Source organism: Alosa pseudoharengus, unplaced genomic scaffold (assembly GCF_046254945.1).
Source record: "Alosa pseudoharengus isolate Yale_2024_CS ecotype anadromous, Long Island Sound unplaced genomic scaffold, YU_APseudo_1.1 YU_APseudo_1.1_scf_10, whole genome shotgun sequence".
NCBI lineage: Eukaryota > Metazoa > Chordata > Actinopteri > Clupeiformes > Clupeidae > Alosa > Alosa pseudoharengus.
The window spans coordinates 35,498,630-35,517,418 of NW_027468565.1; the positions used below are offsets into that span (position 1 = coordinate 35,498,630).

Below are 18,789 nucleotides of genomic sequence, written 5' to 3' on the forward strand. Positions count from 1 at the left end.
CGTTATAGAAGATTGGTTAATAACGTTCCTTTAAAAATGACATTGTGGTCCTGGGGAGAGATTTGAAAGTATCTTCAAAAGTAGAGATTTGAAAAAGAAAATGTCTGATAGCTTCAGACACAGAAAATGTCCTTGCTTTATAGCCTATGCATGTTGCTACTAACAGCATGACACTAGGCCTAGATATTTTCTAAGTGTCTCTGGTAGCCTATGTTATTTCACACAATGTTTCAGTCATTTTGGTTACATATTTGGAAAAGGTGGTTATAGTGTGGATATGAAAATCCACTCCATCAACTCAATAGGCTTGGCCTTTTATACAGGGGAGACACTGATTCATAAAAATCTGACTATATTCATCCTATAAGGGGTCTGGGGAACACTGTGTGTGCAGGTGACTTTCTAAGTGTAACGGATACCAGCTATAGCTTAGCTGTGCTTGTGGAACGTTGGTAAACTTCACTCCCCGACACCTCAAGAGTGCATGCTGCTGGCATGCGAGCCAGTAGCCTGGGCTATTGGCTCAACTGTCAGCACGCTCGCCTTCCGATCCGAGGTGCTGCTGTTCGCGGGTTCGAGTCCGGGTGTGTGCAGGGCTGAATCGCACAGGTTCAACACAACGCAAGTTACACAAGCCTATGGACCTTTGACGTGTTAAATCTGTTGAACATCAGTAAGAAAGCTGTGAAATTCCCATGTAAGTCTATGTGACAGGCATGGAATGGTCTCAAAGGGGAAAAGGCATGGTGTCAGTCGAAATATGTCAGTGTCATTTGGTTGCTTGATCCAGTGTTCTTTAGATCAACACCCCAAACCAACAAAGGCTCATGTTCATAATGACACAAGTCACAGATCATAGATCAGGTTGCGTGAGATGAAAAGCTTCAACACTATTCTTACTTTTGCCATTTGTTTGGGATGGGATGAATACAATTGTTTTTTTTTTTTTAAAGTATATATTTTTTGGCTTTTATGCCTTTAATGCGACAGGATAGTGGAGAGTGACAGGAAGTGAGTGGGAGAAAGAGCCGGGGTGGGAATCTGGAAAGGACCACAGGGCGGGAATCGAACCCGGGTCGCCGGCGTGCGGTGCAGGTGCCCCAACCAGTTGTGCCTCGGGCGGGGCCAGGATGAATACAAATTTGATGCAACAAATTTTTTTTCTAAATAGAGCCGTCAACAATTTATTGTCTTATGTCTCATGTCTATTTAAGGTGATTATGTTAGTTGTTACTATTGATAATACTAAAAAGATATCTAAAGTAATCTGACACCAAATATTTTCTCTCAGTGAACATGGTTTTGGTAGAACAGAACATATTCTTATGGTATAACATATTACTATTACAACTACGTATCACACTAGGTAAGCTTCAACAGCTATTGAAACCAACAAAGTCAGTTCTCGTTTTAGAACGATTCTAAGGGCCCAGCACTGACAGGGGGCCCAGAATTATTGTCTGTCATAGGGCCCACATTTTCTAGCACACTCAAACACACTCTCTCTCTCTCTCTCTCTCACACACACACACACACGCCCATTACCCAAACATGCAGTTACAGTCCTCTTATGTTTCTACTCAGGTTATGAAGAAAAGAAGGAAAAGAAAAAATGGAGAGAATAAGAAAAACAATAGAAAGCAGGACAGAAAGAATGGAGAAAAGAGGAAGGCAGGAAAGGGAGAAAACCCTGGTCTTCCCACATCTTTGTGATTCGACACACCATCTGTCTGAGCCGACTGCTTTACTCTGGACCTGCTACCGGCATAGATCATCCTTAATAACTACCTGCTCAACCGTTTGGTAGAGCACACTTTAAAGCTGCGCATGTTAGATGTGTGTCTGTGATATTCTGTAATAATAATGTATTACATTCATTATACTCCATGGCATGGATATTCGAGTCAATTCACCATTTTGTAACTGACAAGAACATGATATGATGGGGCGGTGATAGCGACGGTGACTTCCACCATTGTGAGTTGCTCTGAGGATAATGGCCTTTGTAATATAATTGACAATTGCTTAGAAAACAAGCGTCTGCTAAATGAATAAATGTAATGTAATGCAATATTAATAATAATAAAAAAAAACACTTATAACAATATCGAAAGGACATTCAGTAATAATTTCACATTGCATCAATAACACCTCTAAATCACTCCTAATTTTAGAATTCAAATAAATGAGGAAGTTTAGTCATTGGTCTAGACTAGAGTCACAACAAAGAAATTTGTGGTTATTGACCTGGGCTCAGAATACCCCAGTGGTTTCTGCATTTGGTGGCCAACATTTAGTCACGAAGAAGCTTGCAATCTGAATGACTTGTCAGAATTATTGTCAGCACCTTCAGATACAAGATGCATCAAAAGGAGAGGGTGAACGTTCCCTCCGGGGGAATGCAATATGTACAGTGCACATTATAGGAATGTGAGGTCCGACATATCAATAGGCAAGGTCAAGGCTGTGTCACACACATCGAATATACAAACCCAAAACAGAGGCAGCAGGAGGAAGTTTTATCCTTTATTCACCATCAGTGACACATTAAGTTTCTGTGACATCAGAACATCTGGGGAGGCGAGTCTGCCCAAGGGACACACACACCCCAATATCTCTTCTCCTACGACGCTAACCGCTAACAACGCTATGCAAGGCTAACTGTTCGGCTCTCCAAGGGGGTGAGTCTGCGCTTAAGAACAGAGAGAGAGATTGAGAGAGATACATTTGGTAATTGCATTGGAAGGATAAATTCATTCCCAATTCCCTGGAGTTGTCCAGTTTTGATAGTTTGTCTGTTTTTGTCATTAGATTAACATTTACAGTCTCATGATTAAGATTACAATTGACACTGAAGGTAAAAAAAAAGCAAAAAAAAAGCAAAGCAAAGCAAACAAACAAAAAAGAACAAACCAATTAGAATTCAGAACATATCTATACATTGCAAAAGAGGACGAATGAAAACAAAACAAAAAAAATACACCAACAGAGAAAACATGTTATGTCACCCCAGCAGTGCCCTCAGAAGCTCTGATTACATTTTCAGAATCGCTCTTCTCTCCTCACACACTCAACCCCCCATTTTCTCCTCTCACAACAAACACACATTTACAGAGAGCAGTAGGGACCCTCAGCACCCTGAAGGTTCCCACATAGTGCCTTACATCTCAGGAATTAGACAGTGTGTGTGTGTGTGTGTGTGTGTGTGTGTGGTGATGGTATGAGGGGTGCATTGTTGATCAAATGGCTTCAGCAAAGGAACATGTGACCTTCCAAATGAGCAAGAATGCAAGCATGCATGCGCATGTTTAGTGCATATGGGAAGAGGTTAGGTGGGAAGGGGCGGAGGGGAGTGGAGTGGCAGCATCCCCTCCAGCTGTCAGTCAGGAGGAAGTTAACCAATCATATGTGAGGACAGTGGTCTAGGAGAGCGATGGGCAGTGCAGTAGGAGTGCCGTCTTTGGGACTAATCACCTTTTCATCCTTGAAAGCCTTCAAGCAGACACACGCCAGCTAGCTGCCTTTCTATACACACACACACACACACACACACACACACACACACACACACACAGCAAGATGACAGAGCTGGTACAGTACTGTCCATTGCAGCGATAAGACGCCTCAAAGCAGATACAAAAAAAAAAAAAAATAACGATAAAAATAAAGACAGTACTGATCTTCAAACGCACTCACTGTCTTACTCAGACACACAGACATGGACACACACACACAGTCAGACACGCGCTCATGCTGCAGTTTGCTCCTGTGCTCCATTCTCCTCCACATCCATTGAATCTCCGTCTCCGTTCTCCTTCGCCTTCACCTGAGTGGATTCCCTCTGTTCAAACACACAAACAGCAGCTTTACAACTAAGCACATAGCTGACCTTTGGGGAATACTGGCATTAGGCAACAGTTGCCTGACTGAAAACAGTTCAGCTTTGAAAGATTCTTTAAGTAGACTGCAGGCCAGGACCAATGCTGAACCCTGGATTATTTTAACGTAACTCATTTAGCGTGATAAAACACTACTGAATCATATGTTTGACATACTGAAAGGCCTATAGATATATAGATGTTTTGGTGAAGAGAAACCGTATCATTTGAGACCATAAGACATATGAAAGTACATTAAGTAACAGATAACGGCAGCAGAGGTGTCCTGTTATATGGAATTAATGTCCAAGTCCATTAATTCTGTATAACGGGACATCTCGAAGGCCGTTATTCTGCTTATCACCCAGTTGCTCCTATAGGCAATCATGCCTTTATAGCACACAAAGGAAACAAGCGGTTCCGTTTAAAAAGAAGCCGACTTCTTTAGTTTGTTGTACAACTTTCTATGGCCCTAACAGTGATAGCGGTGGACAGTTAGTGGACAGTTGTTATATTCATAAGCATTGATATGGAACGGTGATTAAACTTTTTTTTTTACCAAATCTACTACATAGGTGTACCGTTATTTAGAATTAATAGCCACCCAACCAGCCAATCAGGAAAGAGTATTTCTTCTCTCCGGGTGAACATGAGTTAAAGCTGCAGTATTGAGTTTCGGTGTGACACTAGTGACAGCCTATTTATGACTTAAATATAAAGTAATAAAATTACTTTATATTTATGTAATATTTAGTAATAATTCTTATTTAGGCAACTGAAGAACAGATTAGAAGATATTGGTATCAGAAATCATAAAATATTACTGATTCACGCCCCCCAGGTATTGATTCGGCTTACTAGGTGCACTTACTACCAAAACCTTTGCAATCAATGATTTTATCAGTGAAAAAAAAAATGGATTTTCTGTTTCTTGTTGAAACCTGGCTGACTTCAGACAGCGAAGCTGTTCTCGTTGAAACCTGTCCCCCAAACTATAATTTCTTCCACTCAGTTAGACAGGGCAAACGAGGGGGTGGAATTGCCTCCATTCTCTCAAACAAATATAGCTGCACTAGAGTCAACTTCGGCGAATTCACTTCCTTGGAGTATATTGCCCTCACTCTGAAGGCTGACCCAGCTGTACTTCTATTGACCTTATACCACCCTCCTAAACTATGGACTGGCTTTCTCGACCAGTTTTCTGAACTTATGTCGCTCATCATCACTAGCTATGATCGGATTATTGTACAGTATATGCTTCCGTCGGGAAACATCATAAGTCAGCATAATGTAAACTTCCACAGCTACGCAGATGATACCCAATTGTATATTTCTGTGGAGCCAACTAACCCAGATGGCCTTTGTTCCCTCACTGCATGCCTAACCTCCATTAATCAGTGGGTGAGCAAAAATGTTTTGAAACTAAATGATGACAAAACAGAGCTACTTTTGGTTGGACCAAAACCAAAGCGAGACATTGTTCTTAGTAATCTGGGGAACTTGGCCGCACCAGGTCAAACCAAAAGTAACAAGCCTAGTTGTCATCTTAGATGCAGAGTTAAGTTTTAAGCCCCATATCAGTAAAGTTACTCAGACAGCCTATTTCCACCTTAGAAACATTGCCAAAGTGCGGCCCTTTTTAACTCAGAAGATGCAGAAAAACTAATTCATGCCCTTATTACTAGCAGGTTAGACTACTGCAATGCACTTTTCACTGGTCTTCCCAAAAAACATCTAAAGAAATTGGCACTCATACAGAACTCTGTGGCTAGACTTTTAACTAAGACCAAGAAGAGATAACACATCACCCCTGTGTTGGCTGAACTGCACTGGCTCCCTGTTTCCTATAGAATTGATTTTAAGGTTATGTTAATTACTTACAAAGCTCTAAATGGCATAGCACCTTCATATATCTCTGAGCTTTTAATATCTTATCAACCACAAAGGAAACTTAGATCATCCAATTCTAATCTTTTAATCGTACCCAAAGTGCTCCACAAGCAAAGTGGAGAAGCTGCTTTTATCCATTATGCCCCCAAACTATGGAACACCCTGCCTCTGTACATCAAGCAGGCGAGTTCAGTAAATATTTTTTAAAAAGATCTGAAAACATACCTGTAGAGGAAAGCCTTTAGTTAACTCATCTTATCCTGTAGACTACTTTTTCAGATTATTCTACATCTGCTGCCATTGGAGGGCGCAGCCAGCCAGAAGCAGATGGGCTCCCCCTATTACTGTAAGTCAGGTTCTGCTCAAGGTTTCTTCCTAGAATATTGGAGTTTTTCCTTGCCACAGTTGCCATATGGCGTGCTTATGGGGGGTAAAGGGTTAAGGCTGCCAGTCTTGAATGTCTGTGTATAAAGTCAAATAATTGCGACATATGCTAAGAACAAGCTAAGGCTGACTGCTTGGAGTCCGCATCAACGGGGCCTAAGCATTTGTTAGCCTAGGCATTTGTCAGCAAAGCCTTTATATATCCATAGTAGTATACGGTAATAGTATTTCTGATATGTTGCTGATTGGATCATAAACGGCCACAGCAACAAAGGGGAATGAATGACTGACTCTTCTCTAATAACTGTGTTACATGTTATTTTCTATATTTCTGATATGTTGCTGATTGGATCATAAACGGCCACAGCAATGAAGAAAAGTGAAAGTGATTGATAATGACTGACTGACTCTATTATTGTGTTACATGCTCCAAATGTAAAGCACTTTGAGCTGCATTCTGTGTATGAAAGGTGCTATACAAATAAAGCTTATTATTATTATTATTATTATTATTATTATATATATATAAAAAAAAAGTTGATCCGTATTCCTCTCATCTGCCCAAAAGGCTTCTACCGCATGACAGTAGACAATCAGCATGTAAGTACATCAGTCTTGGTTTTGCTACGTGCAGGGAAAAGACCCTACCCTGAAGCTAGGAGCTAAAATAGTTATAGAAAATGCATTTAGAGGAACTGCCTACGTCATTGAGCTATGCTTAGCTATGCTAAAAGTGGGTGCTTCAGACCGAGTTACTGCACACACAGAGACGAGAAGGTTATGTATGATCTTATCTAACTCTGAAGGAAGCAGTGAACAAGCTAATTTCCCAAAATTATGGCGTATTCCTTTAAAAAATTCTAGGAACTGCAAAAAGCCCCTCCAGTGTGATGTCATGCAAAAAACGTATTGACATCAAGACTTGCACCTGACCTCATCGCTCACCTTGGCGTCCCTCTCTGCGAACTTCTGGAACATCCCAGCATACAGGCGCTTGTCTTTCTCGTGCTGCTCCTTCATGTGCTTCTGGCACACCTGCACCTGGGCCTTGGCCGCCCGGTTGGCGGGGTAGAGCTGGGTGACGCGTGTGAAGTCGTCCCGGGCGCGCTCAAATTCCTTCAAGCCAAACAGCGCCTCCCCGTGGCGGAAGAGGGCCTTCTCATTGTTCGCATCCAACTCCAGAGCCTGAGGAGGGAACATCAGGTTGGACTCAGGAGGGAACAGCAGGTTCAACATTAACATACATTAATACCTTTTAAACAAAGATTGATTCGATTTGACTCAACTCCATTGGGAGGATAGTCAGGGGTAAAAATTACATGGAGACTACCCCTGACCCACCCCCTGGGCAGATCTACATATTTCATGCCACTGACCTATTTTGAGTTTTTGAGTTCGCACCCTTGAAGGGCAGTGTATTTAAAACCCCACTTCACCTTCTCAGACCACAGTAGAGGAAACATTGGGTCAGTTTGCGTTGGACTAAAATACCACCTCAGCAGGTTGTCTCACATAAGAAGAAGGTATCAAGAATCATTCAACACTCTCATTCCTACTACGACGGCCCTGTAATGGCTGTTTCCGAAGGCAGCATTGATGAATTATAGTATTTGAAAATACAACTGAGCGTCAACGCATTAACAAGCACCCAACCCCTACTCTTCCTTCGCCTCTCACTGTATGGAGGATGGCGTCATCTTACACTCCTGCAAAGTGCCTTGAAGTGTAACAGTAAGCACAGGAGTGGGTCAGTGATCGTACCACATGTCGGAGAGTGAGTGTGTGTGTGTGTGTCTAATGCCAGGGGTAACTGTGTGTGCCTGTGTGTTCTCCAGGGCGAGTGTATACTCAGACCAGCAGTTCTCCAAGCCTTGTTCAGAGTGTATGTAAGGGAATGTATCTGTGTGTGTGTGTGTGTGTGTGTGTGTGTGTGTACCTTGTCACAGCTCTCCAGGGCCTGGCTGTGCTCGTGCAGCTTCAGGTAGCACATGGCCAGGTTGAGGTGAGCAGCCAACAGCAACGTTTTGGCCTTCTGTTCATCCTCCCCCTTCAGAGTGTTTTCATGCTCCAGCCAGGAGATGATACGCTTGTACTGCACAGAGGCTTGTTTGTACTTGCCATCCTACACACACACACGCACACACAAGGCAAAACATTAGACTAATTGTCGCACACAGGGTATATGCAGGAATCATAGAGTTGAATTTACTACTTTTTACTACCTTTTTTACTACCTCCACAATATTTTTTACTACCAACACGACATCAAGCAGCAGCCCTTTTTTGGGGGGGGGGGGGTATGCAAAGCACGACTTAGTACTTGCTATAAGGTATACATCATAAATATTAGGTACACTAATAATTTCTAATTGTGATCATTAAGTATGGTAATTGTCAATGACAATGTTTTTTTGTAGTGTCGAGTTCAGTTTCAGTTGTCCTTACCTTAACCCTAGCCCTTGAGTTATCCTAACCAGCCCTTAGCCTTAATAAGGTGAATGATAACCTTGGCACAAATTACGCTAAAACACCAAACATGTGTGGTGAAAAATGAAGAACAAACACCACCGACAACCTCCCCCCCCCCAAAAAAAAAACAATAAAAAAACAACTCCAGTCTAAGGATAGGCCCAGAAATCTATATGGATATATAAAGCCATTATTATTGGTATGGTATTGTTGTTGCACATTTGACACAAAGCAGTCCGTGAAAACATGCACATCAGTGGACTGCTTTACTAATGCAAAATTGAAAACTATGATTTCATTGCATTACTCAGCATGGATGCACGATGCTTGCATGATAAATACTTCCCAAAACAACAGTTAGGTAGGTAGGTAAGGATGCCATTTAGGAGTGTAAATCAAGTTTAATCACAATTTGATACAATATAGATTATTTAAGCCAATGATTTGATTCTTTTCAATACTTCAAAATGTGTAGCAATGCGATTCGATGCGCTACTGGGGTCTGTTGTCGATAGGAAATGATAGATTTTGGATTCAAATGCCAATATTATAGGCTAAATTATAGGCCAAATACTGAACATTGACTGTGGAATAAAGTAGGTTACAGTTTTTCTTTTCCCCCCCTAAACCCTCCTGTCACTAGCTAGATGCTTTCAAATTTAACATGGTTTTAAAACTCATATGTTGCAGTTTTCCGTCACTGCAATAAAACTAGCCTATTTGGAATATTTTGTAGGCCTGCTGTTCCTTTTATGAGAACAATTTAACTGATCAAGTTTTCATAGGCTATTGAATGATTTAAATGTGAATGCCATAAACTTAATTCGCCATTAACTAGATTAGCGTAGTTCTTCACGCAGTTGTCATCTAAATGCAGTGTTTTATAGGCTATTCAAAGAATTTCACGTTCATCACTCAGTTGTGGTGTAGGTCTGTCTTGAGTGATCGCTGTCCTTTTAAATGTCTGGGACTTTAAATAACGGGACTTTTAAACTGCATGCTGTTTTTGTTGATGGACAGTGCCGTCTTTGATTCAGTTTTCTACCGTTTTAATAAATGACACGCGCACTTGCGTGGTTAAAAGTAAGGAATTGTTTTCACTTGTTTTCTTGCAATTCCGTAATATTAGATACTAGGTCTAGGTTACGTTAAAAAAATGTTGTCGGTTACTATGTCAGTGACTAGTTCGAACTTTGTTACTGATGGGCTAGGTGGAATTTTATTGCACGGTTCTGGATGATCACAGTCAGATGGCAGCGCTACCGTCAGCTGAACGAAAGCTTACACTAGTCAAGTCCACAGTTGTTAAAACTTCCAGCTGAAGTAGCCTAGTGTAAACTGAGAGAGTTGCCTCCTAACGGAGTGAGTGTAGCAGCTAGCCTATATTTTCTTAGCTGCTATCAGAGTGATAGGCTAGCCTAGGCCTACATCTACCGCTCCTTTGCTACATGAACAAATATTATCAGATGAGTGACAGAAGCACCGGACAAGCAGGCCCATATGATAAACGCTGCTCTGGTAGCCTGCGGTAGGGCCTAGATGCATAGTGAAAACGCGAGAGTCCCCGAAAAGCATCCCTGCATCCCCGGCCCCTAACAAACTCTTCGGATCTGCACGATTCATATAAGTCGCCCAAAGCAACGTGAAGGAGACACCGAAAATCGCGTTGCTTGTATCCCTGTAAAACAACTGAAAAGGCGAAAATGTTGTTTGTTGGCGTCGCTGATAGGCTGTCAACCACGGAACTCTACACAGTTTACTTCTATGTCATTGCTATCGACTCCGACTCACTCAGGTCCTGTTAGCACGTATATATTTTTTAATTAGGCAAGATGAAGTTAAACCATGTAGACACAAATATTAAGCAAAAAATGTAAACTCATTATATATTGAGGTGGTGATGAAAAATTTACTACCAAGTCAAATTGCATTTATTACCTTTTACTACCTTTCAAGGGCCTTAATTTTGGTAGATTCTATTTACTACCTTTTACTACCTTTTACTACCGCGCGGACACCCTGGCACATGAACAGATTATGTTTATCAAGGTCAGCGTGCAGACAGAACATTTATTCATCTACTGAAAGGTTTCAATCAAGGATCAGAAAGGACAGATGTAAAGCACTTTCACAACACACCAGATAAAACCATTTCCAACATGGCTAATAAGTTTCAGTCTACACTAGGGCTGTAACGATGTGTGTGTGTGAAATTATTTCAATAATTTGGAATAGGATTAGAACATTTGAAAACCTGTATAAACTGGACTGATTTGAACACTGAATATGCATACATATAAATTGTATTACAAATTGTAATATACAACATTATATGCTATTAATATATAATATTAATATGATATTTATATATAAACTACTGATATAAAATGCGAAAATACTGAATTTATGATATTCATGACAGCACATTATAGCCTAGGTACTATTTCTATTACAGCTCTACTCCTTTCTGTCTCCTGCTGCTTCATCTTTTTTTAGCTCTAGTTGAAGCCTGGAAATATTGTAAAGAAAGTAGCTTAGTTGGCTATCTTATGATAGTGTACTGGTTGGACTGTTCAGTTTCCCCATGTGTGTTTAAGTTTCGAGGTAATACTTTTTCTTCTTGGGACAGGCCCTTTTGAGTCTTGGAAATTGAGATGATCAGTCAACTTGAATGCAAGAGTTTTAAACAAATCTGCACAGCATGCTAATGATGTGAACCGGAAGCACTGCGGGAAACTATTACACAACTCCACTCATGCTGGGCTGTTTGGTCTAACTGGCAGTTTGCATTGCTGGCACTGTAGGATGCAGTGTAGAGTTGCATCAATGAATAGTGAGGTCACTGATTTACCAAAACATAAATGTTCCTCCATTACTTCATTTTTTACTCTCCTGCTCCACTACTGGTTTCCACAAACACACACACACACACCATGATTCACTGACTGAGACATACAAACACACCCACATATATTCCCGATTTCGTTTTCCTTTCCAAAGCAGAAGTATAGTGAAGCAATGAAGCGTCAAAAATAAGTGTGGTCTTGAAAAAAACTCAGTGTGAGTTACTGCCATCTACACATGGTGAAGCCTGAGACCCTGTTTACATGTAGGGAGAACGCATATATTTGCATGCGGTTTGGCCTTTCATTTTAGACGAAAACTGAGGTTTTATCACTGAGAACCATTATTTCTGAAAACTCCGGCCAGTGGAGATTTGGGAAAACTCCATGATTGCATGTAAACAGGGGTAAACAGCGTTTTTACGTTGTTAGGTGATGTTCCCTCGTTTGTTTGAAATCTCTGATTGGCCACCTGTCTGGTCAACGTGTTCGACACCCTTCCCAAGCTGTTAGCGTCGGTGTGAACGGAATTATTTTTAAAAGAAAGGATGAGAAAATATCAGTTTCTCAGAATACCCTGCTACGTATAAACGTGGCCTGAATATACTCACTCATTTAATGAAAAAAATAAACTGACATCCCTTGGCTGGGTCAAGCTTGGGAAAATGTCAATATGCGTGTGTTGCATGTATGTGTGTTTTAGCCTCACCTTAAAGTACTGTGTGCCCTTGTCCTTTACAATGGTGCTTTGTTCCAGCTTCTCATCCGTGTTCATCTCCCATGATTCCTTAGCCTGTGCAATGAAAAAAAAGTCATGGGGGGGCAATTAGGCAACTCCTTCACATCATGACGTGGAATGTTTACATCTATGTGTGTGTGTGTGTTAGTGTCTGTGCTTTGTACCTTTTCAAACTTAGTTAGCTTGATTTTATACTGCAGTGTTGCTTCCCCTGGAATGTTGAATTTGGCATTCCCGGTGCTTCCAAAGCCATACCTGAACACACAGGCCATACATTACATCATCTGAGCATACACAATCCATAGAGCACATTACATTCAAACACACATAGTCTTCAGACACTCTTTCAACTGATTGTGACCCAGAGACCACCATTTTGACTTTTGAAGAGAGGAGCGTGAGAGACCACTGCTGAGAGGACCATTGCTGACTCAGACATGTAGTTTAGTGGTGGGAATCACTATATCACTGAATGCATGGCAAGGGACCACCTGCAATGTCTTCATGGATCACTGATTGAAAACCCCTGTATCTATCTATCTAGATATCAGGGAGTCTGAGTGTGTGTGGGTGTGTACATATTTGAGCATACAATTGAGCGCACTGCATTAGGAGCCAAATTCCATGTGTATACTAACTCACATGGTCAAATAATTCGGATTCCAATTCTGCTCAGAACCAAAAGAATGATCCCAGGTTGATCACAGGTGCGGATTCATTGTTTTGGAGTGTTCATGCATGTTCAATAGCCGTGAGAACTGCCACAGCGGCAACAACATGGTGCAAGAGAAAATGCCGTGTTTTACGCCATCTTCTGGCCTTAAGAAGTAATGTTGTCAGAGTAGATGTACGTGTACCAGTCCAACAGAACTGCTGGATCTCAATTATATTGTGTAAAAATATTAGAATACTACACTCAATTTGGTCAATTTTCTCTCCCAACTCTAATGCTCACTTGCACATGTTCATCAGCCTGTGGTGTGTATTGCGGGTGTATTCACTTTGCTACAGGTGTAGCAAACGTCAGCCTTACAGGTAGGCTACACCAGGCGCGTAACTGAAGCGCTATGTTCGCGGAGCGTAAAATAGTTTTAGAAGACTGGTCTAATTTTTTGGAGCATATGTGCCATTACCACGTCTGGTGTAGCCAGTTCCATTGATCACAATGGAAGCTAATTGTTGCAGCAGACTCTCCGCCGACGGAAGGCTTAAGTTATGTGCTTGGTTTAGCCTCCCTGTTAGTGTCTGTAACACATGTTCAACTTAGCATGCATAACATGTTGGCATTAGTGCTGGTTCTGTGTGTGTCTAACAAATGGCAGCATCATTGGCCCCTATTTTCCACCCGGTGCAAGGTTTATTTTCGTATTTTGCACGTCTCATTTTTAAACAACGCGCCAGGAGGTGTGGCAATGAACAACCTAGGGAGTCTGGCATGTTGTCTAAAAATCGCTATCGTACACTACCTAAAAGGCATTACGCCACTGACCAAGAGAAACCTGGTCAGAAGTCCATGGCGAGTTGTTCATATGTTATTTTAAGAGCGCATTATCAACAGTGATATGGGTGGGTGCACAACGCACCATCCTTCTTTCATCCATGAACGTGCACCAGCGCACATCCATGCAAAACATTATTAGAATAAAGATATTACGATATACATCTCACAATGAGTAGTTATTCACCATCATTTGCAAATTGGTAATGAAGGAGAGGCAAATATGAAGCAAAGCTGAAGACGCACTGTCACGAGATGTAAGCAGCAAGCAAAGCCATTCAAACTTTATTGGGGTAAGTGTTGCTTTTTCCAAGGTAACCCATTGTCAGTCAATAGTGAAAGTAATTAACTGTGTATTTACTGTTTTGTCGTTGACTGACACCATGGTGAAGTTAGTTTCACTTTGTCAATGAGTTAAAATAATAGACGAGTGCAAATGCGTGAAGGCTATACTATGCTAGGTTTTAGTAAAGCATGGTTTAGTGGAATAACTGTTCCATACGATCTCGCAAGCAGAATCCTTTAAATGCGCCGCTGACTGTCAAAATAGTGATGCATTAAATAAAGTTGTGCGTCGCTCAGTTAAAGGGAATGACAGATGTCATTCTCATTGGTTTAAATAATGTTACGCCCAAAACACACCCATGATCGATTAAAAAACCTAGGAACGCCTTGTTGCACCATCCGCCCGACGTTTGATAACGAAAACACTCCCAATGTTTACTGGACATCCTACTAAATTTAAATAAGCTTTTGACTAGTGACCATTGGCTTTAGACGATAGGGCCCATTGTATGTTCTGTGTGTGCAACATGTCACCATTAGGTGTGTGTGTTCAGTGTGTACTTTGGTTTGATGGTGAAGAGTGTGAAGAAGTCTGCTTTGCTACAGCTGTAACATCAGCATTAGTACATGTTGTGTGTGTGTGTGTGTGTGTGTGTGTGTGTGTGTGTGTGTGTGTGTGTGTGTGTGTGTGTGTGCGTAACACGTCAGCATTAGTGGGTGTTCTGTTGTGTCTATAATACATGTCAGTATTAGTGTGTGATCAGTGCATTTAACACACATGGATGTTAGTCTATGTTAACTGCGTACTTTGGTTTGACGGTGAGGAGGGCCTCCTCTCCCTGCTCCATGTTCTGCAGGGCCTTCTCCACAGCTGGTGGCAGGTCTAAGCCATCTGCGTCGCCCAGCTCAAACTTCAGCTCCCGCTCATCAAACACGCGGTCCTCAAACTTACCCTCAATACTCACTGAGAGAGGGAGAGATGGAGAGATGGAGAGAGAGGTAGAGAGGGGGAGTGGTGGAGCAGGAGAGGGGAGAGGAGGAGAAAGAGAGGGAGGGAGATAGAGGAGGGAGAAAGACAGAGAGAAGGGTAGAAAACCAGTGAGGAGTAGAGGAGCAAGAGAGAGAGAGGGGGAGGGAAGGAGGAATAGACCAAAAATAACAGAATGATAGAGGGGGGAGAGAGGAGAGATTGGTGGAATAGAAAAGATGGTTACTTCAGCTTCTGGGTGGATGAACATGTATAATGCCTGTTAAGACCCTTTCAGTTTGGGTTTGCTGTAGCTATGGCTTGATCTGTGTGAATGTGAAATAATGTGTACCTTCAACAGCAGCTCCTTCGTTGGGCTTGCTGTACCCTTCTCCTTTTGTCAGGATTCGCCTGATTATTCCTCCATCCTCATCCGGACTGATGTCCTCTCCATGGAATTCAAAGAGCTCCACCTACACACACACACGCACACACACACACCATAGCAGAGCAAGACTTGATGATTGTTTACATGTATTTAGAACTGACCACTCATGATCAGTTCACCCAAGATGCATTTTAAAAACAAATGTAAACAAGTTATGCACAACTACACATTAGGACACAGGTGTCCTATGCGTGTTACCTGTCTGGAAAAAAAACCTTTATTGCAAATCAACAAATTTCCCCCACATCATCTGACGTTAGGGGGATTCGACTTCATGTAGCCGCCTACAGCTGTCTTAAGCTGACTGCATAATGTGATTATTCCTGAGATTCTGATACGTTTTCAACCCGGAATTGTGCATACAGTACGCCATGGTGGAAATCACGTTATGCAGTCAGCTTAAGACGGCTGCAGGCGGCTACATGAAGTCGAATTCCCCTCTTGGCTTGGGATGATGCTGATTGGTTGAATGAAGCTGTCAGTCAAGTTGATCTGATTGGCACTCACCTCGAATACAAGTGTGGCATTGGGTGGGATTTTGGGAGGGCTCCCCGCTGCTCCGTACGCGTACTCCGGCTTACAGATGAGCTGGCTTACCTCCCCCACTCGCATGGTGGCCACACCGATATCCCATGCCTTGATCACCTGACCTGCGTAGCAATAAATCACCATGGTCAGTGCGATCAGAAAAAAAGTTTTAAAATTTCAACCATGCACTACAAATAATTAACTTACCCACAGATAAGTATTTCCCACTCACTCAGTAATTGGCAGTGACTCAAATATGAGGTTTGAGCATGAAACGTTCAGTTGCTTAGTTATAAAATTTGACAAGGTGTACATATATTAAGTCATGTTTGCCGTTTTACACCACATGTAAAAGCTACTATATACAACACATATAAGGTAGATAATGTACAACAGTGGGCTAGCTGGGTATCTATCTCTATAGCTTCATCAAGAGACTGGGCTGTGTTGTACAGTATGTGTGCAGCGGGAACTGTGTACCTTTGCCAAGCTCAAAGCTGAACTTCTCGCCGCGGTCACGGCTTGAGTCAAACTTGCTGCCGTCCAACAGGGTACCCACATAGTGCACAAACACCTTATCGCCAGTCATGGGGAACTCACTACCAGTCCCCTCCTTCTTCAGCAGCTAGGAGACAGAAACATACCATCCTCACTACCAGACAGCCCGTATGTAATAGATCAATAGCAATATAATTGACCAATAGTCATAATGGTAATATTATTGGAAAGAGTATGTTAATACATCGTCACCATCATTTGTCATTAAGACTCATGTCAACTGTAGGCTACATCTCAAAATGAATTATATTACAGTGATTTAGTGCAATTTGACAAAAGGTTTAAAAAAATAAACAAAACTAAAATGTGTTTATGTTTATTCGAATGTTTTGAATTTGACCATCTATAGATTCTCATCTCCATCGTGCAGGTGTTCTGTGCACCTGCGATCGGTCAATCAAGTCCAACATAGCTCTAGCTAATGGCAACACAATCTAGAACATTCTACCGCCTCAACAATAAATGCGTTCAGCTCCTGAGCATGGGTGATAACTTTTGACAGACACAAACTCTACATAATCGATTACCAAAATGACTGGTTATGTAATTAAAGATTTAGAAATTCTCCCAATCATCGTGTCTAGTCTAAATCTGGGTCTAAATCTGGGGCTCATGCATTGGTACTTTCTAGAAAGCCTAGCTGGCGGAGGTTTACACCTGCCACTATATGACATTCAATGAGAAACAACGTTAAGATTCAATGACTAGGATGGATTCAAATGGAGCATTTTTATGTTTCTGTTTGTAGAGAAAACTCCTTGGAAGTCACCCAGGATTGAGCTGGTGATATTGTGTTAATAATTGTCTGCCAGAAAGGTTGCGGTTTCGCTTTGACAAAGAGGGTAACGTCTTGGCTAGCCTGATAACGTTAACATTACCAAATGAATGAAAGACTGGTCACTAGCTAAGCGGCTAATATTAGCTGAATGCACAGGCCACACAAAAACCCTCTCAGAGCATGGTTTGCAAAAACATAATGTTAATCATTACGTTGTAAGTTAGGGTGCAACTAGATAGGCAAGCATTTTTGTTAGCTACGCTAACGTTACATGCCTCAGCATGGATATGGAGTTTATCCAGTTGACTGCCCATTTAACATTGCACCAATACACATTTTTGCTTCACACAACGTTCTGTCAGAATTGCCATCGTCTTTCAATTACAGCCTAATTATAACAAGTTGAGGGTCTATGTGTTGTCAGTCTTTGCAGAATGTGCAAAGTTGGACGCCTAGAATGCTACTGCATTAACGTCAACGTTAGCAGGCTAACTAGTATCAGATAACTAGATAACTGGCCTAGTATCACACCACTTCACATTAAATTGGATTTCATCGTATAATCCAAATAATAGGTATTACTGTACAGTGCTGAATTCAATAACGAGATTGACCACGATAAGCTAGATACATTGTAATAAGCTAACACATAACATTACAAAAACATAGCTTGGCTAACACTATCAGTCGGCTGAACTATCCAACGTTATCCAACTTAGCTAGCTAACAGTTAACATTAGTAACGTTATTAGCGCTAGAATGCATTGTTTTAATACCTTTAAGACACCTCCATCCTTCTTGGGAGTTATGTCTTCTCCTTCAATGGGGATAGTCTGTCCTTCGTTTGTCACCTCTTCTGCAGTCATATTTGGTATATTGAGAGCAGTACCACAAAAAACACTGATCAGTGATAGCTAGTGCTAGTCCGGGAGCTAAACGTCTTGTCCTAAAGACGAGTCTGGTTGCTGCGCACCTTATTCCCTCCGGTTATGCTATCCTATATTATTGGAAGATTAGCTGGGAAATATACGATTAATGTAACCAGCTCGATAGTTCCTGTTGTCTCTGTACTAAAAAGATAAAGAACACTTGTGTTGGTTCTACAAACTTGCGCTAGCGCACGTTGTCAAGTGCTCTGCTTGCTTGACAGTGAAAGGCTGAAGCGCACGCCAGAGACGCTGCAGACCAGCAGTACTTAGCGGATGGGGAGGAAGGGCACCGAACTTTCCAGAGAAGCCCAGGAGGGGAGCGAGTATCTAGAAATTCTCTGGTACCACCTCGGATACAGGATTTCCGAGACACCCTCAAGAACGTTGCAGTTTACAAGAAAATCCAAGATACATATTCAAGATACAATATTTTTTTGTTTAATACGAAATTATTCTACATGTGTATGTGTTAAATATATATACAATGGACGATTGTCTTCACGTTTAATCTCACAAAACATATTCGATTGGCGAGAGTGTGTTTACATTTTTTATCACAGTCAAACACATGCATACGGTCCCTAGTCTTTCTCCC

The 18,789-nt window shown here is 41.6% G+C and overlaps 2 protein-coding genes across 4 annotated transcripts in view; one reads left to right on the top strand and one right to left on the bottom strand.

The window, feature by feature from the left end:
- il12b2 (interleukin 12B 2) overlaps positions 1-2,098 on the top strand; it is a 7,058-nt gene extending 4,960 nt beyond the window's left edge. Inside the window, exon 9 of one of the 2 annotated variants that reach the window (XM_076271063.1) lies at positions 1,585-2,098. In XM_076271063.1, the coding sequence (XP_076127178.1) occupies positions 1,585-1,713 (129 nt within the window). In that variant the 3' untranslated portion in view covers positions 1,714-2,098. The remainder of the gene's footprint in view (positions 1-1,584) is intronic. The other variant, XM_076271081.1, reaches the window with a different exon arrangement.
- A 415-nt stretch (positions 2,099-2,513) lies between these two features.
- Positions 2,514-18,458, bottom strand: fkbp4 (FKBP prolyl isomerase 4). 2 transcript variants are annotated; one of them, XM_076271042.1, is made up of 10 exons: positions 18,042-18,458; positions 16,410-16,554; positions 15,909-16,051; positions 15,306-15,426; positions 14,794-14,950; positions 12,368-12,458; positions 12,174-12,257; positions 8,089-8,274; positions 7,086-7,337; positions 2,514-3,841 (listed from the first exon to the last, which is right to left on the bottom strand). In XM_076271042.1, exons 1-10 carry the CDS (start codon positions 18,129-18,131, stop codon positions 3,749-3,751), a joined length of 1,362 nt encoding a protein of 453 aa, XP_076127157.1. In that variant the 5' UTR covers positions 18,132-18,458; the 3' UTR covers positions 2,514-3,748. The 2 variants fall into 2 exon arrangements, with proteins under 2 accessions (XP_076127157.1, XP_076127166.1); XM_076271051.1 differs by having other exon boundaries at positions 7,098-7,337; positions 18,042-18,457.
- Positions 18,459-18,789: the final 331 nt, after the last annotated feature.